Source organism: Syzygium oleosum, unplaced genomic scaffold (genome assembly GCF_021117445.2).
Source record: "Syzygium oleosum isolate NSW1041296 unplaced genomic scaffold, Sole_v2.1 Sole_v2.15, whole genome shotgun sequence".
Lineage (NCBI taxonomy): Eukaryota > Viridiplantae > Streptophyta > Magnoliopsida > Myrtales > Myrtaceae > Syzygium > Syzygium oleosum.
The window spans coordinates 4,626,063-4,653,038 of record NW_026607499.1 but is presented as its reverse complement, the minus strand read 5'-3'; the positions used below and the strand labels follow the sequence as shown (position 1 = coordinate 4,653,038).

Genomic DNA, 26,976 nt, shown 5'->3' with positions numbered 1-26,976 from the left:
CTTTATGGTTTAAAGCAATCACCTCGAGCTTGGTTTGGTAGGTTTCAGAAAGCTATGATCTTTGTTGGGTATAAACAAAGTAATGCTGATCATACTTTATTTGTGAAGAGATCATGTGCTAAAGTCACTATTCTTATTATCTATGTAGACGACATTATTGTCACAGGGAATGATACTGATGAGATAAGCCGGTTAAAGAATTTTTTTGGACAAGAATTCGAAATAAAGGATCTTGGAAAGCTCCGATACTTTCTTGGGATTGAAGTTGCCAGATCTTCAAAAGGTATCTTTCTATCCCAAAGGAAGTATGTCCTTGATCTTTTAACAGAAGTTGGGTTATTAGGATGTCGTCCCTCTGATACACCTATTGTCATTCCCCGAACCCTCGAGCGCGCGAACATCCTTCCTTGATCGTGAAATTACGACATCCCAGGACGCAACGTCGACCCATCCATTTTCACTTTAGATCATGCAAATGCGGAAGTGTATATCTCCAGACAACAACGGGGATAGACAGGAAAACATACAACATATATATACACATTATCAGTAGTACATCGGGGATTAATATATTACCAATCCGCCACGCCGACCTTCCCGATTACAACAACAACAGATAGGGGGTTAACCTAGCTCCTCTATCTACGAGGACAACCTCAACAGGTATTTCCCCATCGACATAACCGTATCACAAGGAACGCAACGCGTACTCATACCTAAGCACCTGAAAAGATGGTTAACAACAATGAATGAGATAAAATCTCAGTAAGTTAACGACCTAAGCCTTGACTAGGAGGTCAACTCATCTCGGATGCACCTAAAACATGCAGCAATCTATCGATGACAGATCAATACGAAAGCAACCCCTGCTTTGCCCTCACTATTCACACGAGCAGGCTACCAGCCCAACATAAACATACGTGCCATTAAACAATTGCAGACATTCTTACCTTATCTTGGCACACATGCCCTGCACGTTATAAACCATCATATACAATCATAATGCAACAAGCATATAATGTAATCAGAATATGCAACAACTTTCCCATGCACAATGCATCCACACGTGTCCCGATTATAAGGTGAAATCGCTTCGGCCCATCCCGTACCGTGCCTCACAATTTCATCCCATAATCAAGCGCAATTTCACCACAATCTTTCATGCGTATTCCGATTACTACAGCCACACAGGGCACGGCACAACCCGCGTTATTCGCATCAGGTTGGCGGTCTTCCGGCATAACCGGGCATCGTCCCGCCCCGTCGAGCACGGCATCGTCTCACCCTACCACAATGACGACATATCCCATAAATGGGTTCATTCCGAATCCGATTCGCGAATGACTACGTCTCCCCTGCTACCAGCGACGGCTTCCAATTATCAAATTGGGGACACCCGTTAGGGCCACGGTCAAACCCTAGGTTGGCGGTCATCCGGTATAACCGGGCACGAAAGGAACCTTTAGGTGATCATGCACATATAGCAACACTCAGGTTCCATCATTATAATTTTCAATAGCCGATGCAAACATAATCCGTGCTAACTCGTTGAAATATCGCAACTTCCACACGTAAAAATGTACTAAAATATTCACACGTGATTATACACATATCAATAAATTCTCAAACTCGGCATTCTTCTATATTCAAGTATCCACAACATATTTCTCACATAAAACTTAACAAATAAACCCGACACCCCAAGGTTCATTAATTAAATGCCACAATTCTATACTTAACAATAACCAATCAATTCAATTGGCTAAACAAGCCAATTTACAAGGAAATTCCAACTTAGGCATAACAATTCAAGCCTAAAATAATCACAATTTATTTTCAGAAATTCCACAAAAATATTAATAAAATAATAATATTTTTAATTTAATAAAATATTATTATTTATTTCCCGAAAATTAATATAATATTCCAACAGCTTAACAACTAATTCCTAATTAATTAACACTAAACATAATTGACTTAAACTAATCCGTTCTAATCAAGTTTAACCTACTAAGCAAGGGATTAGGGCGATAACTCACTCGTTAGCGAATCCGACGACACGAGCGCGACGGCGGCGGCGAGGGCTATGCATTGCACGGTCCGAAAACGACACGGAACGACGACACACGGCCGGAATAGGGCTGAACAACAGCCACAGAACCGGTTTGGCTTCGGTGAGGCAATTTGGCGACGGAAAACGGCACAGACGGGTTGTGCACGGCGGCGGGGAGTCACGGCGTGGCTGTTGGTTGCTCCACGGCAGCAACATAGCAGCAACACAACAGCAAGGGGGCTGTTCTGTTTGCTCAACCGAAGGAACAACAAAAAAAAAAGAGAAAAGGGAAAGTTGCCGTGGAAGAAGGAAAAGGAGAGAGGGAGGTCCAACGAGAGAAGAGAGAGAGAATGAGAGTTATTGGGAGATTTTATCCACTCCCAAAGTCTTCATCATCATTTCCCCAACATAAATGCCAAACCCCCAAAGTCTTCTTCATCATTTTCTTCTGTTTCTTGATTATAAATGCTAGAAGGGTAAATTAGTAAATTCACCATTGATACTACTCACGGTTACTATTCACGTGGGCTCGGGCTCGGGCCAGCAAACTTGGGCTCGGGCTTGAATGGGCCCAATTGGAAGAGAAATGGGCTTGAAAAGCTTAATGGGCTTTCCTTGGGCTCATTGGGCTTTGGTCTTGGGCGTGAGGCCCATTGGGCTTTTTTCTCGGCCCACTCCCTTGTGGGCTTCCATTCTCGGCCCACTAGTTCCTTTGTCCAAAATTTCGGGGCCCAAAACTATTCCCGAGTTTTACCCCGACTAACTCGGACCGGAAAGTCTCGGAACAATCCTTAATCGAAAACCTATAATCGGATCAAGGCTTGTGGCAAAACTTCAATGGGAAGTGTCCCTAATACGGCCTATTCGAGTTAGGTGGCCTCTTGGGGTGTCGCTAGCGTGACTTATGGTTGATTCGTCAATCAATCCATATTCGACTCTCGTTAATCCATGGATCATTCTCGGTTGTCATGTAATCGTGTGAAATTGACTTATTTACCCGAGGCACGTGATCTGGTGAAATTGACTTAAGATCGTTCGGGTTTAGTATAATGATCATGCGGAATCACCCGCAATATGACTATGTATACTTTCGCCGAATCGATTCCTAACCTTTCACTGCTTGACCCGTGACGTCATAATGTCATCCCGCATCGATCCTTATGGTCGAGCTATTTCCATGGTCGAGTACTCTAGTCGATCGCATTGTCCAACCCTCAATTGCCTTTCCTAATCGAATAGTTGACCCATGAACGATTCGTGAATCGACTCATGGTCTAATCCTGCTATTAGAGCATTGAAAGTTTAAGCCACTTCACTTGTCGAATTAGGTTCCGAATTGAGGATGTCACACCTATTGAGGTCAATACTCGTCTTCGAGAAAAGGATGGTGATCCCGTAGATAAGGGTCGTTATCAACGGTTAGTGGGCAAGTTGATTTATTTATCACACACCAGACCTGATATTGCTTTTGCTGTGAGCCTAGTGAGTCAGTTTATGCATGATCCATACTCTACTCATATGGATGCTGTTCTTCGAATCCTTCGATATTTGAAGTCTGCTCCCGGAAAAGGGATTCTTTTATCTCCTCGTGATGGCTTGAAAGTTGAAGCCTATACAGATGCTGATTGGGCTGAATCTCCTGACCGAAAGTCTATTTCTGGGTATTGTACTTTCTTAGGAGGGAATCTTGTGACGTGGCGTAGCAAAAAGCAGAATGTGATTGCTCGATCTAGTGCTGAAGCAGAATTTCGTGCAATGGCACATGGAATTTGTGAACTGTTATGGCTTAAAGGATTACTTGAAGATCTTAGTGTATCTGTTCCTATTCCTATGATGCTATATTGTGATAATAAAGCTGCCATTAGTATTGCTCACAATCCTATACAGCATGACCGTACAAAACACGTGGAGATTGACAAGCACTTTATCAAAGAGAAGTTGGAGAGTGGTTTAATTTGTATGCCCTTTGTTCAGTCCGGTGATCAACTTGCTGATGTGTTGACTAAAGGATTGGAGAGTAAATCGTTTCATCTTGTTTTAGTCAAGTTGGGCATGTGTGATATCTATGCTCCAACTTGAGGGAGAGTGTTGAGAGTACTTGGCTAATAGGGGCATATTTGTCTATTTCCTTTATTATTTTATATATTGCAGCAATAAGGGTAATATTGTAATTTTGGTCTTTTTGGCTTTATTATAAATAGATAGCTTGAGGTCACATAGACCTAACCAAGCATTTAGTTCAGTTTTTCCTCTCAACAAGATTACCTACCTGGGGAAAGACTTGCTCTTCCTCTCGCAATGCTTACATTAACTACCTTAAACTCATAACAGCATGAAGATTCTCGCATTTTTTTACACTTCCGATGTAAAACCTCACCGAAGCTCTTGAAAAGAAACAAATGCGTTTGTACATGATAACTTCAAAGCCAAGGCATGCAAAAGAATTGGACAATCCTGAACTTGGAGTAATGAATTTCATAAGCCAGTGTTTCGAGAGAAGTAAGAACAATGAGATGCTGCATTTGCAAACTAAGAATCCGATACTGTTGAGATTTACGTGCGAGTTGCATTAGAAGTCACACATTGGAAAATTAGTGCGATGTGGAACGGTTAATATATCCTAGTAAACCCACAACTTATTGGCTAAAGTTTTTGAGTGAACGTGAGTCCAAATGGATATGTCGACGGGCTCAAACTTAAGTTCTCTCTAATAAGCATAAGCTTTTGAATGAAGGCGAGTTAAACTGAATAGATATCGTGCCGTCTGCATAATCTTCAACTGCCTACGGTGTAGGTCCCACGATGGAATCTACATGTCAACTCATTCTGCAAGCTCCCCAAGCCAAACTCTGCGTTTTGTTCATTATCTCATCACTTTTTCATTTGCTATAATCTGCTGCAGAATCTCAATTTAGTACTGCGAATCCTGAATCAAACCTAAAAAATCTCTCATGAGCTCGTTTTGTTGATGCACTGAGATGGATGGATGGCGGCAATGGTGATATATGGCCACGGAATACAGAAAGAAGAACCAAATTTTAGACACATGAGAGATGAATTACAGCAAGAGAGCAATGAATTTTCCCAGCCATTCTTCTCTTATTTTTTCTGTCATTTTTCTTCTAAAATTCGTTTACTCAAAAATGGAAATGGAGATTCCCTGCCCATCTTGTGAACTGAAAATGGGTGGGACTGATAAGAACTTGTACAGGTCAACACGGGGAATGTTCCGGAAAAAATGAACACGATGGTCTACCTCGACCTCCATCGTGGAATAATGGTTTGTCCAATCATTTTTTCTGGTTTCGATTCAATCACTGGGGGCTGTACGGGCGGATGAAAGCGGAGTTCATCTGCCATATCTTGAGCGAGGCCTTAACGTTAGCCTCGGTGGCGTTATTGAACAAGAAGACCCGAGCGGCCCCGTAGATGGCCTTCGTGGGGTAGACGCGGGCAGTGATGCAACTCCTCCCTCCCTGAGCGAAGGTCTCTACGATCGAATGATCCGTCTGTAAGATCGACGAAAGATTGGACAAGTTACTGATAAGTCTAAGGATAAACATGACCGATAACATTATTTTATGTGAAAGAGAATCTGAGCTCTCTCACCAGTATTCTGAGCGACAACTTCTCGCCTTCTAGTACAGGGACAAAGCTCCCACGGACTTGCTTGTTGACATCGGTTGCCTCAGAAGATCTGCCGAGAAAAAAGCGAGTATTCAGCATGATTAATGAAAGCAAGACCGAGACCGGACAAGAATCGAAGTAAAAAACGAGATCGAGAGGGTTACCTCGATTGGTCAGTGCAGATTGAAGTCTTGAGGGTGCCGTTCGGTCCCTTAACGACGTAGAAGTACACGGGGGTCTGCTCGGATAGGTCATCGTCCGCGAGAACCAGGAGGCCAAACGGCCCTAGAGCGCCTCGTTGAGAGGCCCCACCACTGGCGCCGCAACTGTAATCAGCATCGGCCTCGGGTGTCGCCTCTAGGGCCTGTTTGTCCAGCTCAAATTCAGCCACGATGTCCATCTGAAAATCAATATTATTGTTAGTTATCCGGGAGTCCTTACTTCACCGAATATTTACAGCTACAGATGAAAACTCGAAGGCACGGACCTGGGTGGCAGTTCCGACATCTAGAGGTACCACCGTCCCGGTTTTGACCTCTATGCCGTCGAATTCTTTGCTGCTTAATCTCAAGCTCTCCACTTCCTCCACCGGCCACTGAAGCAGGTTGCTTCCGGTCTTTGTGTCGAGAACGACGGTCCTTGGAATTCCCTGAGAAATACGAATGCAGTTCATCGCGCTCGGCCTCGTACGAGGATTTGAGATCACTAAACTAACACATGATATGTCATAACAAATTCAAATCATATTCAAATGCAAGTGAAAACATTGAACAGACCTGGAGTGAAGCCCATCCTTTCTGCACATCGGCAACCTCGCTGTCCGACTCTGTGATCCAACCCCACAAGATCCGCCTCCTCTTGTTCTGGTCGTAGAACGTCTTCGAGGCGTAGAATATACCGTAGTCATACCTAATCCCGATCCCCACATCAATCTCGGGGTCGTCCGGGACCCAAGTGTTGGCCTTCTCGTTGTAAGTCCCGATCGCATAGTAATCGTGCCTGTCGTCGTCGAGGCTAACCTTCATCACGTGCTTCACTCCCGGACCATTCTCCGACGTGTCCAACCCGTTTTCCGAGATGGGGTACAAGTCCACGCATTCCCACATGCCGGTCCCGGGGACGGCATGGAGCAGGCCTGGCAAGAGCTCGTAGTTCTTGAAGTCCTCGGTCTCGTACACGAGCGTCATTCCGGTCTTGTTGACCTTGGCCCCGATTGCAAAGCGCCATTTGCCTCCCGACGTGTACCAAGCGGTCGTCGGGTCACGGAAGTCCAACTTGTTGATGCACGGCGGAGGGGCTAGGATAGGGTTACCGGGGTACTTGACCCAGTCCACGAGGAGCGGGTCGGAGAGGTTGGCGGGGTAGGCGAGGTTCTGGAGCTGCACCGACTCGTTGGACGAGCCGGTATAGAGCATGATGACTTGGCCATCGGGGAGGATCGTGGCGGAGCCGCTCCACACGCCGTTGATGTCGTACCACTGGTCGGCCACCATCGCGAGGGGGAGGTGGAGCCAGTGGATCAGGTCCTCCGACACGGCGTGGCCCCACACGATGTTGCCCCAGACGGCACCGTCCGGGTTGTACTGGTAGAAGAAGTGGTACCATCCTTTGTAATACATGGGACCTAGCATGATATTCACATGTTAATGTTGAGAGAGTCGGCAACATCTATCGAAGTCACCCGTTCAATGAAAAAGCAGATTTGGCTCATCCCGCAGCGACCCGGGCAGGCATGAAGTTGAAGTACGTCATGTTTTAGCATGTTGAAGCACAGTACATTGTTTAGAAGCAAGTTCCATACGAACTCATAATTCGAATTTGACAAGAGAATACGAATAGTCAGTCCTATTATTGATTGTTTCAATCAAAATTCTCGTTGTGTACCTACGAGTTTAGTGTAATCATCGGAAAATAAGATTTTGCTAACATAACAGTCCGCAATGAAATTGTAAGCCTCAAATTCTTGAAAGTCTAGACCCCACAATAATTTCTAATTATTTGTTATTTGCTTTCTTTCCTCAAATCAGACCGTTAATCACACACAAGATTGAGGACAACAATCACAAAAGCGTTTCTCGCAATAAAAAAATGCAATATTAAAATTTTGAAAAACAAAAGAGAAAGAAGTAGAACAATCTTACCGTTGGGATCTATGGGAGACGATGAAACCAGTTCCCATGCCAGAGCAAGAACAGAGCCATGAAAAAGAAGGAGAAAAATAAACACAAATCAGTCGAATAGAAATCCCTAGCTGTAAGCATCAATGAAGTCAAAATCATTTTTTTTTTCAATAAATAAATTTAAGACTAAGATCGTGCCAATAAGCAACCTCCATACATTCTCATCTTTTTCATCCCACAAGATTCGCAAATATGAAATTTCAGCCTAAGTTAAAATTACATTTTTCCGGTGCGCTATGCGCTCGTTGACCAAAATCTTGATAGAAAAACCTCAAATGAACTTTCAAGGTACCCAGAAAAAGATTTGACTAGAAGAATCCTCAGAAAAATTTGAATACCATTCTAGCACATAATGTAAAATTCCAGGAAGATGGCAAAGACTTTCTCAAAGAAATGAAACGCCATAGATTGACAAGAAAAAGGAAAAGGAGAAAAAGAAGAGGTCACCATTCATCCAATTCTTCTCGGGCTGAAAATGGAATGCCGTTCTCTGCCACGACAACATGCTGTTGTTCCACGGGAAACCCCGCACGTTGACGCCGGCGAAGATCCAGTTCGACTTCGCGGACACTCCTTCCTTCACGCCGCGAGGCGCCGTCCCGACCGTCGTCTCGGCCGGTATCGGCCTCGGCCCCGCCGCGCCTCCTGCGCAGGTCGTCCACCACCGGCCATCATCAACTTGTGCACAGACGTCTGACCTCGTATCGGTCGAGAAACCAATCATCATTCCCGCGACTAACAACAGGGAAAGCCCTGCCAAAATCGCCACCTTGGCCGGTGCCCGGCGGCCTTTCGGCTCCTCCGCCCCGCTGGGGAGAGGGGCGTACGCGGGGTCTTCCTGATCAACGTTAGACCGATATGGGTAGGGCTCCGCCATTGGCAATGGTTTCGAATTGGAAAAGTTTTCTAGGATGTCTTAAATAGACAAAATGCAGAGGAGAGAAAGAGGATGCTAGCTGTTCAATGGAAGAAAATAGAAGAGATGGTGACTACGACATAGAAAAATTCAGAGATGCTGAATTTGGAAAAGGGTATCGACCCTATCCAAGGCAATGAGATTAATGATCTGGACGTGAAGATAGAGATGAGCTCTCAATGTTGGAGCGATTACCATATATATAGAGGCACACGTACCATTGTAATCAAGGGTTTAGTATGGAGATTGTTTATTATTTTGTTTGGAACGTATAAAAGTCGTCTATTGGAATCATCGGTCTTACATTATGTTTTTGGATTGCCAATGAAACAGTAACGTCCAGAATCATCGTCGTCTTATCGCTGAGATCTCGAGTCAAGAAAATTTCATTTCCATGTGTGCGACGAAGATTGACAAAATCCGAAGCATGTGCTTGATAATGTGGGTGGATATAAATAAGGTATCTGCATCAAATAGGGCAACTTTGTCCCCAGTTGGTGATTTGTGATCTCTCGTTTATCATGTTAGGTGTCTGCCTAATTGAGGGCGGTCAATAAGAAAACCAGGAAAGAAACAAGGAAGATGCATGTTCATTCATCTTTCCTTGTATTTTCGCAAACTTTCGAGATCGAACCCAAGTTTGAAATCTGTCGAACCTTTTCGTATCTTAATGTATCTCAATCTCGGGACCTCGATGAATATCTCTGAGCTCTTATTTTCGAAAGATTTAGGGGACACGCATGACATGAAATTTGTTCATTCGACGATCGGTGTGGCGTCAAAGCTCGAGATCCTCCTATTAAGAGGGGAAATTCTAAATTGTGACTAGGGTCGTTACTTTGGTCGGTCGATTGATTCTTCACAAACATTCGCTAGGGGGAAAACTCGAAGAAAACGTGAAAACAATGGACTAGTATGAACCACACGTCCAAGAAAACGTGAAGAAGGAAAGTCCATTCAAATTAAACTAAAGAAGGTAAAAGCCTACACACGTCAAGGAAACCAACTTGAAAATTATTATTTTTCCCTATTCTCACGTTGGCTGATCGATTTGGGGAAATGATGATGATTCAATGGTCCAAAACGAGGGCCATTCGAGAGCAAAAAGAGAAGATGGACACGTAAATTCAAACTTGGGGTTTCTATCATCACATTGGAGAGCTCGACCTTGGCAAAACATTTCCCACAAGTAAAAAACAAGCAATGAGTAGCTGCTGATTCATATCCGAAAGGGGTGATTCCTCCCTTCTTTATCAGCTTCAAGTTCATAATTCCATTATTTTAATGAATCTATGTAACATCAACATATTCAAACCCAGAAAATGAAGTAGGAGATTGGCGAACCGTCCACATGAACATAGAACTTAATAGACATGTTATATTGGCTATCGTACAATAGATTTAAGATTAAATTGGTACACAATTAAAAGATTTAGGACTGAATTGACCGCCGTACAATAGATTTGGGACATTTTGGACAATTATCCCTAATTCAAACTTACGATTTCTATCATCACCTCGACCTGGCAAAACATGTCCCGCAAGTAAAATCAAGAAAGCAATGAGCAGCTGCGATTCGGATCCCAGAGTGGTGGCTCCCCTCCATCATCAGCTTCAAGTTCATAATTCCATTATTTCAATGAATCCATGTAACATCAACATATGCAAACCCAGAAAATGAAGTAGGAGATTGGCGAACCGTCCACATGAACATAGAACTTGATAGACATGCTATATTGGCTGTTGTGCAATAGATTTAAGATTAAATTTGCATAATCGAAAGATTCAGGATTGAATTGGCACAAGTAAAATCAAGAAAGCAATGACTGGTGAACTAGTTAACATTATGTAATGATCATGCATAACACACCAAGGTGACCGCCACAAAACACTATAGATTAAAAACATAAAAATTAATAAAATCAAAAAGCAATGAGCAGCTGCTGATTCGGATCCGAGAGTGGTGGCTCCCCCTCCATCATCAGCTTCAAGTTCATAATTCCATTATTTTAACGAATCTATGTAACATGAACATATGCAAACCCAGAAAATGATGTGGGAGATTGGCAAACCGTCCCACATGGACAAGGCCCCCCATTGGCGACAGGACGTGGATGACTAGGCGCTGACACATCATTTCAAAGTTTCGCCCCGTTGATAATGTGTGGGGACACGTGGGCGAAGTCTTGGTCAGCATATCTATTCATGAGGAAAACAACAAAGCAATGACTACAAAAGAGACAACCCGTACCAAATCAGCTTCTTTGCGTTGTCTTTTGGATTCTTCCCAATAATGTGGTCAATTATGGGAGTCCCCCCCCTCTTTGATTGGGGTCGGTCCTGCATTATTCACATGGTATGATTGGTAAGCCACGTGGTGGCTTCCCCAGCACCATACGCTTTCGCCACGTAAGGAAGAAATTTTCTGGGGTCGGCGAAGAACCCGGAAATAATAGAGAGTGGGGGAGAGGGATCGACGGGTTGGCATCAAATCAGAGGTGAAAAATGGGTCAATGGAGGGTTTGGATCTTATGAATGACGTGGTGAATTATGGGAGTGTCCCACCCCTCTTTGATTGAATCCCAATAATGTGGTGACTTATGGGAGTCCCCCCACTCTTTGATTGGATCTTATGAATGATTGGGATTAGGATGGGTTCAATGAAGGTGCAAGAGAAAATTACTGAAAAGTTCTAAATTTATCGCACTTGTGTCAATCTAGTATTAAATCTTTTAGATCCCGGCAAGCTCGAATCTCGTCCGAGATCGGTAAGGTCGGCCCTTGCCTATGGTCGGTCGCCGGCCGTCGCCGAGGCCCGGCAACCGGCAAAGGAAGAAGGAAAATTAAAGAGAAAGAAAAATATTTAAAAATTGTATAAATAGTCAACGTCAACACCCGTCCTATCCACACAGGGTGACTGGTGTCCACGTCAGCAATTTCCCATCAAAATTGGTTCGAATGACTAAATTGAAAAATTATCGAAAGGTTTAGAACTCAATTGGCACGATTAAAAAGTTTATAACCGAAACGACATGAATACAATAAGTTTAAAACTTTTTCAGTAATTTCACCGTCAGGACAATTTGATAATGATTTGTCTGAGGTGGCACCACCAACTCGATGCAGAGGTTCGATGTGATCTTGTCGGGAGGTGATGGAATTTGTGACTTTAGTGCGCTCCGAATTTAGGCGTTCGATCATTGACATGTAAAGAGGGGGAACAAAAGAGGACGAATCAGACGTTCTCTTTGGCCCAAAAACAATAATCAGATTCAAAGTCCCCACAATAATCACTTTTGAGAGATGGTGTTATCTACTCAACAAGGATACAAAGTATGAGTCGCACCGTTTTCTAACATGTCATTTTCTCGACAAAATAAAAAATAATGGGCGTGTACTAAGTTTAAGAATTGATAAGTTTGAAAAATTTAGTAAGTTATGTAAATGAAAATTTGTAAGTTAGTATGAAAATTATTGATTTGCAAATTATAAAAAATGAAAATTGGTGAGGCACCAATCGTTTTCCTTTTATTAATCAATTATTATGGGAAACCAAATCCGTTTGATTGGATAGCGAATAATAGAATTTTCACGAGTCAAAAAGATTCAACAAGTTCCCTCCATCCAAGATGTATTGAGTTCATGTTTGCCGCCTTCCATCACTTTTAGAAAAATGTGATGCGCATTCGATTTGCGGTTATGTCCCAAAAGAAGATTGAGATATCGATCCTCCACATTCCACATATAATCATAAATTTTTTGCGTTTATGCATATTTGATGAGCTTGAACGGCGTTTGGCAAGCGGGGGAGGCGGCCTCGTCCATGCCTATCTTTGCCTCACCCACATCTAGGCGAGGTCGGGCAAGGGCCGCGACGCTTACCGGCAGCCATAAAGGGCTTCATGGCCCTTGTCCAATGGCCAGCGAGCTCCAGCTACCCTCGGCTACTAGAGACGAAAAAAAAATAAATAATTAAAAATTTCAAAAAAATAAAATAAAAATGTATATTATTAAAATATTCCATATTAGCGCCGGCCGGCAACGTTCAACGCCGGCCGGCAACGTTCAACGTAAGTAATTTCATACCTAAATTGGCCCAATTAAAAAGTTTATAATTGCAATAGGTTTATTGAATTGGCACCACAGGGGTTTTACAATTTCAAGCACGAGGGCAATGATCGTCGTATACGAAGAAACTCTGAACAGCTAATTCGGAACAAACTACGATCCATCAAGCTTTGCAACAAGTTGTGGGTCTAGCTTTTCCTTGGGAAATTTCATCTGCATGATTTCCACACCCAGGTCAGTATAGTCGACCAGGCTCAATTGAAGCTAACAGCTAAGAAATCAACAGGCCACGGATTATAGAGGAGAAGATGGAAGACCTCTAATACAGCAGAAGACAGATTCTCCTGACATGTTCAGGCAAAATCTTTTCCCAGAATACCATGTGCTTACTTATTTCTTTTTGCTAGGTGTGCTTCACCAGAAATAATAGAGCAGCTAAGGCAAATCTCATTAGCATCCCAAAAGCACGTGACAATGTGAGAGCAGAGTCATGCTTCACAAGCATTGAAAATAAGCTGGCTTTGGCGAAGAAGCTTTCGGAATCAGAAATACACGATAAAAACCTTGAACACCAAGGTTACACTCTGTTTGGTGACGACTCAAGTTCGGTTCTCACATTAGAGTAAGGAGAAAATAGTCGATAGCCGTAAAACTTATTAACATCAGGCGAGGGATGACCTTTACATTCTTTTCCGCCAGAGCCGATCTGAGTATCCGAGGGAAAAGTCGAGTGTGAAAAACAGTTGGAATCCAGAATTATTCTCTTCGTAAATAAGAACCGCTTAGCGATTCCAGACGGTGAATCATACATTTGGGGGTGGCCAGATCTTGCCGAAAAGCTCCTCCACTCGCTTGGCCTGATTGACGTACCCATCCAATCCAGCTGCAAGTAGATCCACAGAAGCTGGTCCCATAGCTGAGGCAAGACTCAGTTGGTCCCACTTACGAAGCTGAACAGAATATATAACATTGGAATCAAGTCAGTGATATTGTAGACCGGAGAGAGAGAGTAGTTTATCACAATGATGAAATGCATCTGATAGTCATCTTTCTTACAACATGTAATCGTCCATGTGGAAGTAGCATCACAGGCTTCTTAATCGTTATGAAAAAAATGTAATTAAGTGCACCTATAACTTTTTTAAGTTTTGCTAGGAAGAGCAATCAACAAGCTCTCTCTCTCTCTCTCTCTCTCTCTCTCTCTCTTGGTCTCCATGTGCATGTGCATGCACACACGAAAAAACTGATTAAACAATTTTTCCATTTCTGATTCTTCTTCATTTTCTTATTTTTTTTAGTTTGTTGTTGTTCATGGGCCCGTCGCACGCCACCCGCCGGCAACCAGCCACAGCCACCGGCTACGGCCTCAGCCACCGGTCGCAGCCCATCGAGGGCAGCTCGCGGCCGCGACGACGAGGCCTCACCCGGCCAAGGCGAGGCCGACCTCGCCGTCGCAACCAGCGAGGGCGGCTGCGAGGGCCGCAACACCCTCACCGGCCTTGGCCAAGGAAAAGAAGGGAAAGAAAGAAAAAAGAAAAAAAAAGAAAGAAATATTAAAAATTCAAAATATTATTAATAAAATGAAATTTTGTGTAGTTACAAACGCATTTCTCTTCTTTTTCTCTATTCTAAGAATATAAATTTTGGGCGTTACTCAAACGCCTTCAAATTCTTAGAAATTGTTTTCGAGAACAAAATAAAAAGAATCATTTCGACTGAAACGTGCTTCGAGCACAAAATGGTTGCCATGCGTAGCCTTAATCGTTATGAAAAAAATGTAATTAAGTGCACCTATAACTTTTTTAAGTTTTGCTAGGAAGAGCAATCGACAAGCTCTCTCTCTCTCTCTCTCTCTCTCTCTCTCTCTCTCTCTCTCTCCATGTGCATTTGCATGTATGCACGAGTGTGCATGAGTGTGTACGTGCATGGCCTGCACTATGCACTTTTGATCTAAGAACAGAGATGTACTAAGCGTGATGCACCCAAAGCAACTAACAAAAACTCCACTGTGCTTCACAGTGGATGTCTATTTTCATTCCAACAGGTTGCAAGCTACAGCAACATTGGTCGCTCATTGGATCATTTGGCTCCGAAGTGGAGTTCACATGATCTAACGGCTATGCTTAAAATCAAGTGGGCTCACACAGACTAGATGCAAGCAAGAACCTTTCACGGGGGAAATAAATATGTAAAATTGAAGCGCACCTCTTCTTCAGAGAAATTGTAGGTAGCAGCAGACTCTGGTGACAGCCTCCTAACAAAAGAGTATTTCTCATCTGGAGCAGTGATTGATTCTTTGAGAGACTGCAAGACCTTCAATGGTGCGATAATATAGTCCACCCTGTAGAGGAAGAACAGAAAGACATGATCAGAGAATGATATTCCTTGATTGAAACTGATTAGAAACCCCGATTCTGTTCGGAAGATTAGCATAAGAGAAACATAATGCCACAAACGTCATGGAGAGAGAGAGAGAGAGAGTACCCTAGAAGACTGAACAAATCCTGCTTGTTTCGAACTGCTGCTGCCATCAATTTGGATTTATGCCCATATTTGTGGATGTAGTTATAAGCCTTTGTCGCCTGCATGAAGAACATAACTAGATCAGGCATGACCAGTTATTCCACAGCAATATTGTGAATAGAACTCTCTTCTCACGTTACTGATGCAGTGGAGTACCCTCGTGTCAAATGAACTTAATCCGGCATTCCAACTAGATGTTTCTCTCTCTTAATAGTAGTCCAACAAGGTATCCAAACAAGAGAAGTAAATTACCAGTATGAGCCTAGGACTTCTATAGAGGAGCTCAGGCATGCCCTACTGCCAAGGCATCATCGAATAGCACTAGATTGCTACACAATAAACCATTGATGCTAATTGATCACCTTGTCTCCTACAAGCTGTGCCTTGTGAGTTAACATCCTTTTCAAATAGATCAAAGACAAGGACAGAGGTCTGTGGACCGAGGAAGGCAATGACCATTACGAAACACAACTATTGTGGCTTTAGATTGAGCATAATAGTCAGATGGCTTAAAGTGGCAGGACCCTAATTAACATAGCAAAGGATACGCAACAAGTAGTCATGTTGATTCCAGTTTGCATGTAGCCCCTCAAACCACCTCGACATTCCCCTTGGCACATGCCAATTGCATGTGTATAAGAAACTTTACCGAAACTGCACCTAAGGAAATAGCCAACATGAAGCGGATTGCTCCTATGATCTCTGGCTAACATGAATTCCATAGATCCAAGAGATCACAAAAAGATCGAAAGGTAAAGAACCATTCATTTCCTAGTAGCCAACTAAGAAACTGAAGAAAAAGTTATATCACTATTGAGCAAGAGTTGAACCCTGAAACCTTCTAAAAGCCAACAAGTTTGTAAAAACACACAAAGCTATCATGAATCTCAACAAGAGAATTTCCATGAACAGTGAGTTTGGGTGGGCATGGGTAACTGAAGAAAACCGGTTGTAGAATAGAAATTCAATCACAAATGAGTCTAGGACTGCTATTTATTTTACCGAAAATAAAAGCTTTGTAACTAACCAGAGCCAACCCTGGATCTTCACCTCTTCTCAAAGCAGCATCCACTTCTGGGTCACCAGAGTGATTGCGTGCCCAATCCTGAGGATGATGCAAGAATGGAATGTCACAAATAACACACAAAATCATAATAGGAAAAAGCCAAAGGGCTAAGCTGTTACCCTAACACGACCAACAAAAATCTGAATGACAGAAGCACCGGCTTGTGCGGCAGCTGCTGCTTGAGCAAAGCTTTAGACAAATGAACAGATAATCAATGGCTAGTACATTGAAACAGCTTAAGGAAAGAGAGAGAAAGGAGGAAACTAGAAAAAAAATCATGATCTGCGATCAAAGCAGCAAGAATAGAATAGCGTTGAAACTTCCGAACACAAAATGACAAAATCTAACTATTATCAAGCTGGATCGCAAGCCCTAGTCCACCAATACTGCTTACAATTCTCTAGACAGATTATCCATGGAGAGCCATGCCAGTCGACAAACATTGACAAACTAGCAGGACACTTCATGTTAATCATACCGAAGATGACTTCCAATTTCTAAAACTATGTCAAATATGATGGTATGTCTAATGAAGTCTCTGGGCAAGCCATTGGAAAATCAATAGTTGTATCTTTCACCTAAAGAAAAAAATCGCCATTATAAGCACAGGGATTCAAGATATTTCAGAGTCCATGTACACTATCCCCACCAATATGTTCTCCTGACATTAGAGGCAGTGCAAACGAACCACACATTTCCCCACAGACTTGGTCACTGAAACCAATGCCGAGCAAGGAAACAAGTATTACATGGCGATGATTCAGATTTGAGAGTTAAATGAATACTTGCAATCACACTCAAAAAGCTAGAATAGAATTATGTCGTGTCGAGAGTGGTTAATCTTGTCAATCACACTCAAGTAGCTACAAGAATTCATCCGTGTGCTTCCAAGATTTTTCTTACGCATTAGATAATTAGTCAGGCCATTAATTATCCAAATATTGCGATATTATTACTCTTTCAAGTCAACATTCAAACAGGCTATTAACCCTGATTAGCATTGGGCCCTGGCTCACCCAAGCCTGCAGCCCAAAATTTTAAAGGCAAGTGGGTACGGCCCATGGCTCTCTTTTAGAGTCCGACCAGCCTCTAATATGTGAAAACTATCTCTTTAATTATTTTTATGTCATTGGTCATTAAGTACCGACTATTTAGGCCCAATGCGCAGCTGAACTGAATAGCCGGTCCACTATGCTTTTACAGAGGTCTGGTGCAGCCGGTTCAAAAATGAGGACTCTAGATAATAGACATCAAAATAGCTTGACAGCGTAAGTAGATAAATTGAAGTAACAAAAAAGCCCTTTCCAAAAATACCTGTAAACAAAAGTCAAATGTGTCTGTATGCCCTCAGATTCAAGCAGTCTTGAGGCCTCTATCCCCTACATAAACACCCAGAAATGGCCCACAGAAGGGCCAGATAAGTATAAGCTAACTTTAAAAAGTACCACCAGTTCCAACTAAGGCACACACTGGCCACTTACTTGCCATGTGGAAGGAATTTTAAACAACAAACGCTCAGGAGGGACGTTTACTTCACCATACAGCTTTAGTAAGTCATGCACCTGCAATGAGTAAAATGCAGCTAGCATCGGATTGGACACCCAAGTTCCAAATTTTACGGCTAAGCGCTGCCCAAGGCAACTGACTACTCTCACATTGCAGATCAAAATCGTCAAGTAAATTTTAACAATCTTTTCTTTACGAGCATACAATAAATTCAACAATAACCATTTATGTGATAAAGTGGAATCAGCCTCATCTCCAACATCACACTCTCTAATCTATATTCCATCGCAACACATTGCAGCAAGATCAACTGTATGAGCCAAAATCGGAGTAACATCAACCATTAAGTCCAAATACACATAAAACACTGCATTTGGAGAGGAAGCTCAATTTTTTACTACCTTGGATTTAAAAAACTCTTATATATGAGATAATTGCAAGACCGTCGTTCGTTTACATAGCTTAGTACGGATTTTTTAATTTATCGATTTTTCTACAGGGCTTCTGCCATCAGTAACCTAATATGGACAGCTAGTCCTAGTAACATGTTGAGCGTAGCTCTTTGGCTATCAGGATGTTAAAGGCTTATTGATTAAGGAGTACGAAAGAAGCCTATACCTTCCGAATAATTCCATGAGTGTCATAAGCCAGACGAGCATCCACTTCTGTTGAAACTCTACCAGGAACAAGCTTTGCCAAATCACCTCCAACATTGACCAAAGCCTACATTGAGAAATCTCATATCAACCACCCAGCCAAAGGAAAAAAAGGCAAATTTACATGTGATCCGGCATGTCGCGTATAAATATTTGATAAAAGCAAATCATTTTGTTTCCTTTTCTGTTTTGGACGAGAAAGTCGATGAATATTTTCCTTTTCATGCTTTCTTTTCCTCAGTACTTACGTGATTCTGCAGCTCAGGGGCAAACAACTAATGTCAGTAAGGTAAACTTTATACTCTTTCCTTGCGCTCTTCATTCAATTTCCATACAAAAACAAGGGTGAAGTAATATAACTTTCCCCCTCATTCTTTTTGCTTTCCAACTGAACTTTCCTGTTGTGTAACACACATCATGAATTGAAACCTGCAAGGTACAGTGGGGGAAAACACACCAACCTTGTTGACAAAACAGGACAACCTCATCTCATTGTTCGCCAACCCATAGCAGCCTCTATCAGCCAAGGCCATTTCGACCGCATTCTAAGCACAAGAATGCTTTCCAATCAGCGAACCGAGCGGACTTTTCCGACTAGAGTCCGAAATTTTCCCCCTAAATGGAAAAAGAAAAGATTGATACCCTGAAAATAGTATCCGGAAGACTGCATATTCCCAGGAGGAGCGAGGAGCTAACGGTCCCGGCGGTGGGAGGGAACCTGAAATCGGAGAGAGATTGTGAATCATCGTTCGCGATGAAGCTCGAGACTTTCCGACGCGAAAAGCGAAACGGAATCCACCGTCACGTATCGTAACAATGCCGGTGCAGGAAAAACAGATAAACCGTAATCATCTATCTATAGCCGCATCCACCATTTTCAAATCGCTTACTTCTCGAAGTCATCGAAGATGACGGTATCAGGGACGATCTCGCTGAAGCTGGACACCGCATCCAATTCAGTGCTCAAACCTTCACACAAAAGAAAAGCAAAAAAAAAAAAAAAAAGCGAAGGAAATGAACGAAGATCGATCATCGAACACAGATGTCAATCAGCTGAAAAGCGGATCGGGAAAGAACTACAGGTACCGAGAGAGGAGGAGGAGGAGTTGGAGGAGGCTCGAACCGGAGGCAGCGGCGGCCGGCGGTGGAGCGCGAGCTTCGACGCCGCGGATCGGCCGAGCAGCCTCAGCTTCCCGTCCTGCACACATCGATCGAAGCGACCACCGAATCAACGCCATTGACTTCCATGGAGCGTAATCACATGCGAATGCACAGAGAGAGAGAGGGGTTACGTGAAGAGAGGAAGCGGAGGAGGAAGAGAGAGTGGAAGAAGGTGGAGATTGCAAGGAGAGTGACATCTTCCTTCAGCTACTGGAGGAGGTGCGAGGAGGAGGCAAGCTTTGTGAGTAATGTGCTCAAGGACTGCAAGATGTACGTTTTATCTACGTCGTCTGGATAAATGTCATTCAAAGTGCTTAGACTTTATCACGAATTTAATTGAGTCCTAAAATTTTCAAAAAATATAATAAAATTCTCAAATTTATTAAATTTATATAATTAAATTCTAAAACTTATCAGACGGAATTAATAAAAAAAATTGATTGCATCATATTGACAAGTTTAAGGATTTTGATTAAACCTTTTGAAAATTTTAGGATTTAATTACACTTTCGTAATAAATTTTAAGACTTTTAATACATTTATCTTTTTTTTATTTTAGAAAGTAAGTAAGGAATTTGATTTTCCTTTTCTTTTTTCCTCCAATTATTGGTTTTACCATTTAATTTTCGTTTCAGGTTTTTTTGGATTTTTATCATGATCGTTGAAAATAGAAAAAGATAATAATAACAATAATAATAATAATAATAATAATAATAATAACAATAATAATTTGGGGATTGCTTAACGATGGTCCACCGAATAACAAATGTTTGCCAATGTGTGGGTCACTCAAAAGACGACGTCGACTCCTTTGGACTCCACCCTCGCAACTCAAAGTCATCGAACGAATGCACTAGGCATAGTGAATGGCAATGAGGCCAGTTTCGGACGGCCGATTCGCTCGCATCCAATGTTCGAACTCCAAAATGAGTCCCAAATATTAACTCGAGTTTCATCACGACATTAAGATGGAGGGTTTAGATGGAGTCACCAAATTGTCCGTTGCGGGAGCGTGAATCTCCATGAAACTGACTCAATATGTATTCATCAAAATGAATCAAACGATAGATATATATGAACTGAAGTAAATGACATAATGGTATTTCGGTGACGTGATTAGTCGTAATCAGATTTAGGATGCCAGGGAAATTCAAATTGTTAACCCAATTAGTTCACACACCCCTATCGGGGTATGCGCACCTTCCCTAGAATCTCTTTACCAAAGCAATAGTTGGGTTCATTACGAGGTTCATAAAATAATTTTATGAGGGGGTCTTGATATCAGATCATAATGGATATTATATTTGTGGCGGGGTCATGCTGTGAAGTGAATCATGAACGACAACTTGGTCGATGAAATCGAGGAAAGACATGTCCGGCCGAAGCGTCGGATAAGAAAAAAGCCCCCCCTCGCGTCCTCCGCCCCACGTTCACGTGCGAGTCCAAAACGCATGAAAAACACAATGGGCCTTCAACGACCTCAGCCCATGGTCTGGATGATGACAATGCCCGCCTTCCAAACCAGAAGAACCAAGCCAACGTTTCCTAACACCACCGGTACTACACTCCGGGATGTGTTGCTATGGCTCTCTGATAGGATGCTGCTGAGTGATGCCGGTTTGTTCAAAATGCCCGCTTGCAATCTACCGCATCGCTTACCGCATTGGCTTTTTATGCCGGAAGTAGCTGGGGAAATTCATCCTCATCGTCATCGTTTTCCCCCGAAAGTCACTTGAAAAGAACGGCTTTTCTTTCCAGAATTGTTCCATTTCACTATCTTCTGTTTGCTTTTTTTACACAAATCACAGAACTCAGCAGAGAGACTCAAACGAACAAGACTGACCGACACCGTTTCAAAGACGGGAAGGAATACACAGTTATAAACTGAAAAACCGCCACCATCCATCCACATGCGATTCCCTCTGCAATTGTCTGTATCAATAATTAGTAATGACTGGACTGCGAAATGAACCAACCCTTATTTAGCACATTCACATCCCATCTGCTCGGCAAATATAAACGCGTGCGGAGCTGATGGAAGGACCTTCGGACGAAAAAAAAAGAATAAGACCTGGTTGCCCGGAAAAGAACATATCGAAAGCGAAATGCCTCCTTTTATTGTAAGCAGGAAGAAGAACAACACGAGAGCCTTGATCTAATCTGCTTTCTGCAATGAACTTTGTTGAGGTGCATTCGATTCCCAATCATTCCCCGCTTCTTCGGTCTTCTTCCAATTGCCCAGGGACTCCAAAAAATCCATGACCTGAATTTTCCCAAAAGAAAGAATCCCTCGAAATTAGACTAATGCTGGAAAAGATGCGAAATTCGGTGAAAAGAAACTTCACTGATAACTCTCATAAATGCACCTCTGATGGATCCTTGAGCGAGTAAACAGCACTAGTTTCTTTAGGTGTTGAAGATACTAGTATACCAAAACCACAATTTCCTTCTCGCAGCACCTAACAAAATGAATATCGGGCTGAGATCAGGATCTAAGAACTGTCCATGTCCAGATTGGGAGAGGATGAGGATTGTCTTTTTGTTACCTTAAATGCATCTTCATCTGTCTTGTCGTCCCCAATATAGATCGGAAGCACATCTTCACAGTCACTCAGCCCTGTGACAACAGAGTAGTGATTTAGATGAGGCCGAATGCTTGCACAAAAACCACGAAAAGAGAAATGCGACACAAGGGCAAAATGGCTCAGTACCAAGAGAATCAAGCAAAAACTCCACTGCCTTTCCCTTGTTCCAGTCGATCACTGGACGGACCTCTAAAACCTGAAATAAGTGACATGACCATCAAGAGGCAGAGTCATAATAGTGGAAAACAAATGTTAAAAGGGAAAAGGAAAAGAAATGAGCCTCCTAAGGTCCACCAATAGTACCTTCCGTCCATGTGTTAACCGCAAACGAGGATACTCTTTCAAAATATCATGAACACACTGAGCAATAACTGGCCAATTCTGAAGTCAAGTTAAAGAGAAAGAGATACAATCAATATGCATCCAGCCAAACTTATATAGACAATGTGAAGTCCAAAACATTCCCCGACCTTTTCATCTACATTACGATAATGTACAGAGGCACAAAACTTGTGATTCTCAACTTTTGCGCCTTTGATACCCTTTGTATTTTCGACGAGGGTTCTAAAAACCTGCATTAACACATTATAGGTCATCCGATCAGAAAGAAAAGAAACTACTATTAGAAACAAAATATCTACAGGCGGAACAATTCCTGTACCTCATCAATCACGGGTAAAAATTCTCTAGCAGGCTGGAAGAGATTTACCTCCTTGCCCTGCCATGGCAAGCATCCACATTAGTTACATCATGGAATTGAAGACTTGCTAGGGAAAGCAAATTGAAAGAACATATGGTTTCGCTACCTAAGCATAGCACCGGGAGAGAACAACAATAAAGCTCTCCAAAAGAAACACCTTACCTGTTGGTCAGTTGATTTAACACAGCTTGGGTGGTCATTGGACACACTGTTGTTGACAGGGCCCATAATGTCCATTCCATGACTACCAGCATAGTAAAGTTCAGTTAGTTCTACCAAATTGTAAACCTGTAAAATTACGGCAAGTCAGACCTCAATTTTATAAGTGTGGATCAGCGGATGTACCAAAAAGAAACATCACGTTGTGTTCAAAGGAAGGTTCTTGATTACCTTGTCACGACTCCTTCCACTGATAATTGCGGTAGGAAAGTGATCCGCGACACTCTTTACAGCTTTACGCATCTGAAAAGCAATTTATATGGTTCGACATAAGTAAATGTGCAAGACGGGCATTTGCAGAGGCAAATATGTTGTCTACTTACATCATCAGACATTAGTGCCCAATCTGGGTCATCAACGATTGGAGACAGAACACCGTCATAGTCCAGAAACATCGCTACCGTCTTGTTCTTAGCCTGCCCAACTATTTGCTCAAAAGAACTGAGAGCTGAAGGATGCTTAAGCTGCATGATCACCGAAAAGAAGCAATCAGGAAATAAAAAGGCAGATAAGGAAAGAAATCACAATTCATGATAGAAAATACAAGCATATAAATGAAGCTGTACCGCTTAATAGGTTTCTCTATCCATATATGAGACAAGAAGAATAAAAATCTCGACTAGACACTTGAGAAAGAAAACACACCATCCAGGATGCATAAGCAGCATCAGAGTCATCTACGGCAACTTCAAGAACGAAATCCTTGACAAGCTTTTTGCGAGGGGGAGAGGATGCTTTCATGGCATCGAGCCAGCCATTGGAACGGACATCATCTAGTATTCCGGGCTTTTTCCACGGAATTGTTGTGTACTTGCTCGAGGGACATGGTGCTCCATGCTGAGGCAACCAGCTGGAGTGGATGCCATGCCTTGACTTGGTAACAGGAGCAGGATCAGTAAGAACAGGAGAAGCATGATTAGGCTTCATTTCCATTGGATCCAGATTTCTTGCTACGGTGTATATATACTCTAAACCAAAACGAATGCTTTAAACAGTCACTTGGTCAGAATGTTGATCTAGGCGTCTTTAACCTGGCTTTCTTTACCCAACCCTCTTGTCTATAAAGAACCACCGCTTCAGAGTCTTCTTATCGCTGATGCTGTTGGGTGAGCAGTCCATTAAGCGTGGGCTTCCTGCGAACTGGGTAAGGTCGACCAATCACAACTCAATTCAAAGTGAAAAATGCATAGAAAAATGGAGCTACTTCCGAGAGTAATAGATTACCTTCTCATCTCCAAAGCCAAACCACATTTATAGCAAAAGATTAAGCAGCAGCATGGAGGAGTTCGTCAGAAGGATGGAGTGAACTACTTCCAAATCCCGGGAGTGTAAAAATCCGCTCCTTCCCAAAACCACTGTGGGGGCAATAATAATTCAATGAGCAGTTGGTCAAAACTTTAAAAAAATAAGTACACAACAAGGATTTGAGAAAAGAATCCGACATCAAAGTGAAATAATTAGACCAAATGAACAAAGTTTGATTGAAAACTCATGGATGATTTTATAGTAAGTGATTTTTCCACCACTCGTACTATGTTTGAATTATTGCAGCCTCTTAGATCATGATTGCAGTCAATGATCATCTTAACAAGCAAACAAATGTTAACAGATGACTTCAACAATTACATTGACTTGATTAAAACACTAGGAATTCAGTGGCACGCGATATTTATAATCCTCATTAATTTGAAGAACATGATTGTCGTGATTTCGTGATCTGTTTGATAACATATTCCAATTACAATATCTCTAATCAGATAAATGCATATCTTTTTCTATGATCTCCAAGCCAAAAGTGGGAATGTTCATGTTTACTAAGGCTGAATAGATGGGGACCATTTCATACTATATCATACGCGCAATATAAACCATATTTCCTGCTAAAATTACAAGGATAACCTCTTGAGGGTCATTTACAGTTTCACGTATTCGAGATATGAAAGACAGATAGTGATGCAGCCGTCGACAAATAATTTCTTTTTACAAACCAACGCACTTGGCACATGAATAACCTTCCATTATAAAAACAAATACAACATCAAACCACACGTCCTCACTCAGAAGCACATCTTCAACCAACATTAAACAAAGGGAAGCTACAAGCTGTGGGACTCTGCGCGCGTCCTTAGACAAAGGCCAAGTAAACATTGAGCAGCGACATGTCTACTGCAATATGATGGTGGCTTAATAAATTAGAAAAAGGAAAAGAAGGAATTCAAGGCTGCGAAAAGACACCGCAACTACCAAAACAACCACAGAAAACCCAGAAACAAATAATCTTTACAAAAAGAAAAAAGAGCAGCAAAACTATGCCCACATGTTTTTTTTCGAGAAAACATGGATTTGATGAATCAATAACGTCACTTTTAACACAGCACAAGGGTTAATGACAAAAGAAGTTTCTCGGCAAGACATGAAAGATCTAGCAAGACCCCAGTAGAAGAATAATAGGTACCCAAACAATCGATTCGTCGACTTTTACGCACATTGCAGGCTTGCATCGAGAAAGAATCTACACACGTTTCGGGATTTCAACGATCTTCCTCCCATTTTACACCAGCATACTCAACCATATAAAATTAAAAGAAAAGAAACTTCCACCGAAATGTGCTGGACCTATTTTTTTTTATTTTAAAAAGGGGGTAGGGGGGTCTTGGAATCAGACCAAACAAGACGTAGACTTTTCCCCACTTGCAGGTCATGGGACTGGCTCTTTATGCAGGTTACATCGTAAGAAAGCGATTGCGACATGCTCCGAGACATGGACACGACGACTCTCTCCCGGTTCACAGCGACAGAAAGCCCAAAAGAGAAAAACTAGTGACAATAAAAACATTGTCAAATCAGCATCTGTCATATATATATATATAAAAGAAGACATCACATGTGAAACCGAAAAAACAAGTCGTAATTACTGTTCGCAAAAGTCAAATACCACGTCGAGCGACCAAGGCAACAAGCCATGTAAAATCTGATGCCACCGATTCAAGAAAATCCTAAAACCGACAGCTGCACAAAACCCTTTACCCTGATAACCTCCTCTCCAATTCACGCGAGAAAGAGAAAAAAATCCGAAGACAGCCGACGGAGAGACAACCCAAATGACCTCAAAACAAGACCACGAGATCCTCCATTTCCGCACACCAAGAAACGAAAAAAAAAAACAAGCCTAAACTCACGCGGTCCGCATGCATCGTCTCCAAGAACACCAGCGAATTCAGTAACGCAAAAAGCACGGAAAACCCAGCAAAAAAACATCCAAACGGAGAGGCGTTTTTTTTTTTTTTTTTGTGTTAAAGAGGAATTGACGACGAGCAAACGATGGGAGAACAATCTGACCCCAAATGACGGGACCGTGACGTACGTAATCGGGAGCCCAGACCCTCGAAACCGGGAACGACGCCGCGCCAAGTCCACGAGGGTATTCGGTTACCGGCGATTTCGCGCGGGGTTCCAACGAGCGATCGAGCGAGAAGGACGGCCGGAATTGCACCTCCGAGGAGGAGACGGTGGGAATCCGCCGGAAACCCTAGGCGAAGCGCGAGAAGGGCAGAGGAAGACAGAGAGAGAGAGAGAGAGAGAGAGAGAGAGAAGGAAGGAAGGATTCCAAGGGGAGAGGCGGGGGGCATTTATAGAGCGAAGGATTCAGTTGGACGAAGAAGAAGAAGAAGAAGACGTGCTCCACAAGGCAGCGTCCTCCCTCTTTTTTTTTTCTC

The 26,976-nt window shown here is 42.5% G+C and overlaps 3 protein-coding genes and 1 long non-coding RNA gene across 7 annotated transcripts; 1 reads left to right on the top strand and 3 right to left on the bottom strand.

The window, feature by feature from the left end:
- Positions 1-5,185: 5,185 nt before the first annotated feature.
- Positions 5,186-8,956, bottom strand: LOC115687833 (acid beta-fructofuranosidase-like). Its single transcript, XM_056318388.1, has 7 exons — positions 8,308-8,956; positions 7,822-7,830; positions 6,457-7,304; positions 6,168-6,329; positions 5,845-6,080; positions 5,663-5,750; positions 5,186-5,562 (listed from the first exon to the last, which is right to left on the bottom strand). The coding sequence occupies exons 1-7, from the start codon at positions 8,735-8,737 to the stop codon at positions 5,368-5,370; spliced, it is 1,968 nt and encodes a 655-aa protein (XP_056174363.1). The 5' UTR covers positions 8,738-8,956; the 3' UTR covers positions 5,186-5,367.
- A 3,980-nt stretch (positions 8,957-12,936) lies between these two features.
- Positions 12,937-13,558, top strand: LOC130140052 (uncharacterized). The gene is made up of 2 exons (XR_008818068.1): positions 12,937-13,078; positions 13,252-13,558. It is a non-coding gene; the product is annotated as an uncharacterized LOC130140052 (long non-coding RNA).
- LOC115687817 (uncharacterized) lies at positions 13,269-19,968 on the bottom strand. Of its 2 annotated transcripts, none has more exons than XM_030613498.2 (13): positions 19,888-19,968; positions 19,676-19,793; positions 19,486-19,564; positions 19,238-19,313; positions 19,057-19,140; positions 18,558-18,662; positions 17,915-17,995; positions 17,748-17,812; positions 16,553-16,622; positions 16,395-16,472; positions 15,329-15,426; positions 15,050-15,185; positions 13,269-13,794 (listed from the first exon to the last, which is right to left on the bottom strand). In XM_030613498.2, the coding sequence occupies exons 1-13, from the start codon at positions 19,951-19,953 to the stop codon at positions 13,648-13,650; spliced, it is 1,203 nt and encodes a 400-aa protein (XP_030469358.2). In that variant the 5' UTR covers positions 19,954-19,968; the 3' UTR covers positions 13,269-13,647. The 2 variants fall into 2 exon arrangements, with proteins under 2 accessions (XP_030469358.2, XP_030469359.2); XM_030613499.2 differs by having other exon boundaries at positions 19,682-19,793.
- A 1,534-nt stretch (positions 19,969-21,502) lies between these two features.
- LOC115687816 (probable trehalose-phosphate phosphatase F) lies at positions 21,503-26,747 on the bottom strand. 3 transcript variants are annotated; one of them, XM_030613495.2, is made up of 13 exons: positions 26,600-26,747; positions 24,485-24,615; positions 23,906-24,400; positions 23,584-23,724; positions 23,432-23,503; positions 23,204-23,329; positions 23,003-23,059; positions 22,812-22,913; positions 22,645-22,722; positions 22,468-22,537; positions 22,303-22,373; positions 22,123-22,215; positions 21,503-22,019 (listed from the first exon to the last, which is right to left on the bottom strand). In XM_030613495.2, exons 3-13 carry the CDS (start codon positions 24,191-24,193, stop codon positions 21,912-21,914), a joined length of 1,206 nt encoding a protein of 401 aa, XP_030469355.1. In that variant the 5' UTR covers positions 24,194-24,400; positions 24,485-24,615; positions 26,600-26,747; the 3' UTR covers positions 21,503-21,911. The 3 variants fall into 3 exon arrangements, with proteins under 3 accessions (XP_030469355.1, XP_030469357.1, XP_030469356.1); XM_030613497.2 differs by having other exon boundaries at positions 23,906-24,393; XM_030613496.2 differs by having other exon boundaries at positions 26,625-26,743.
- Positions 26,748-26,976: the final 229 nt, after the last annotated feature.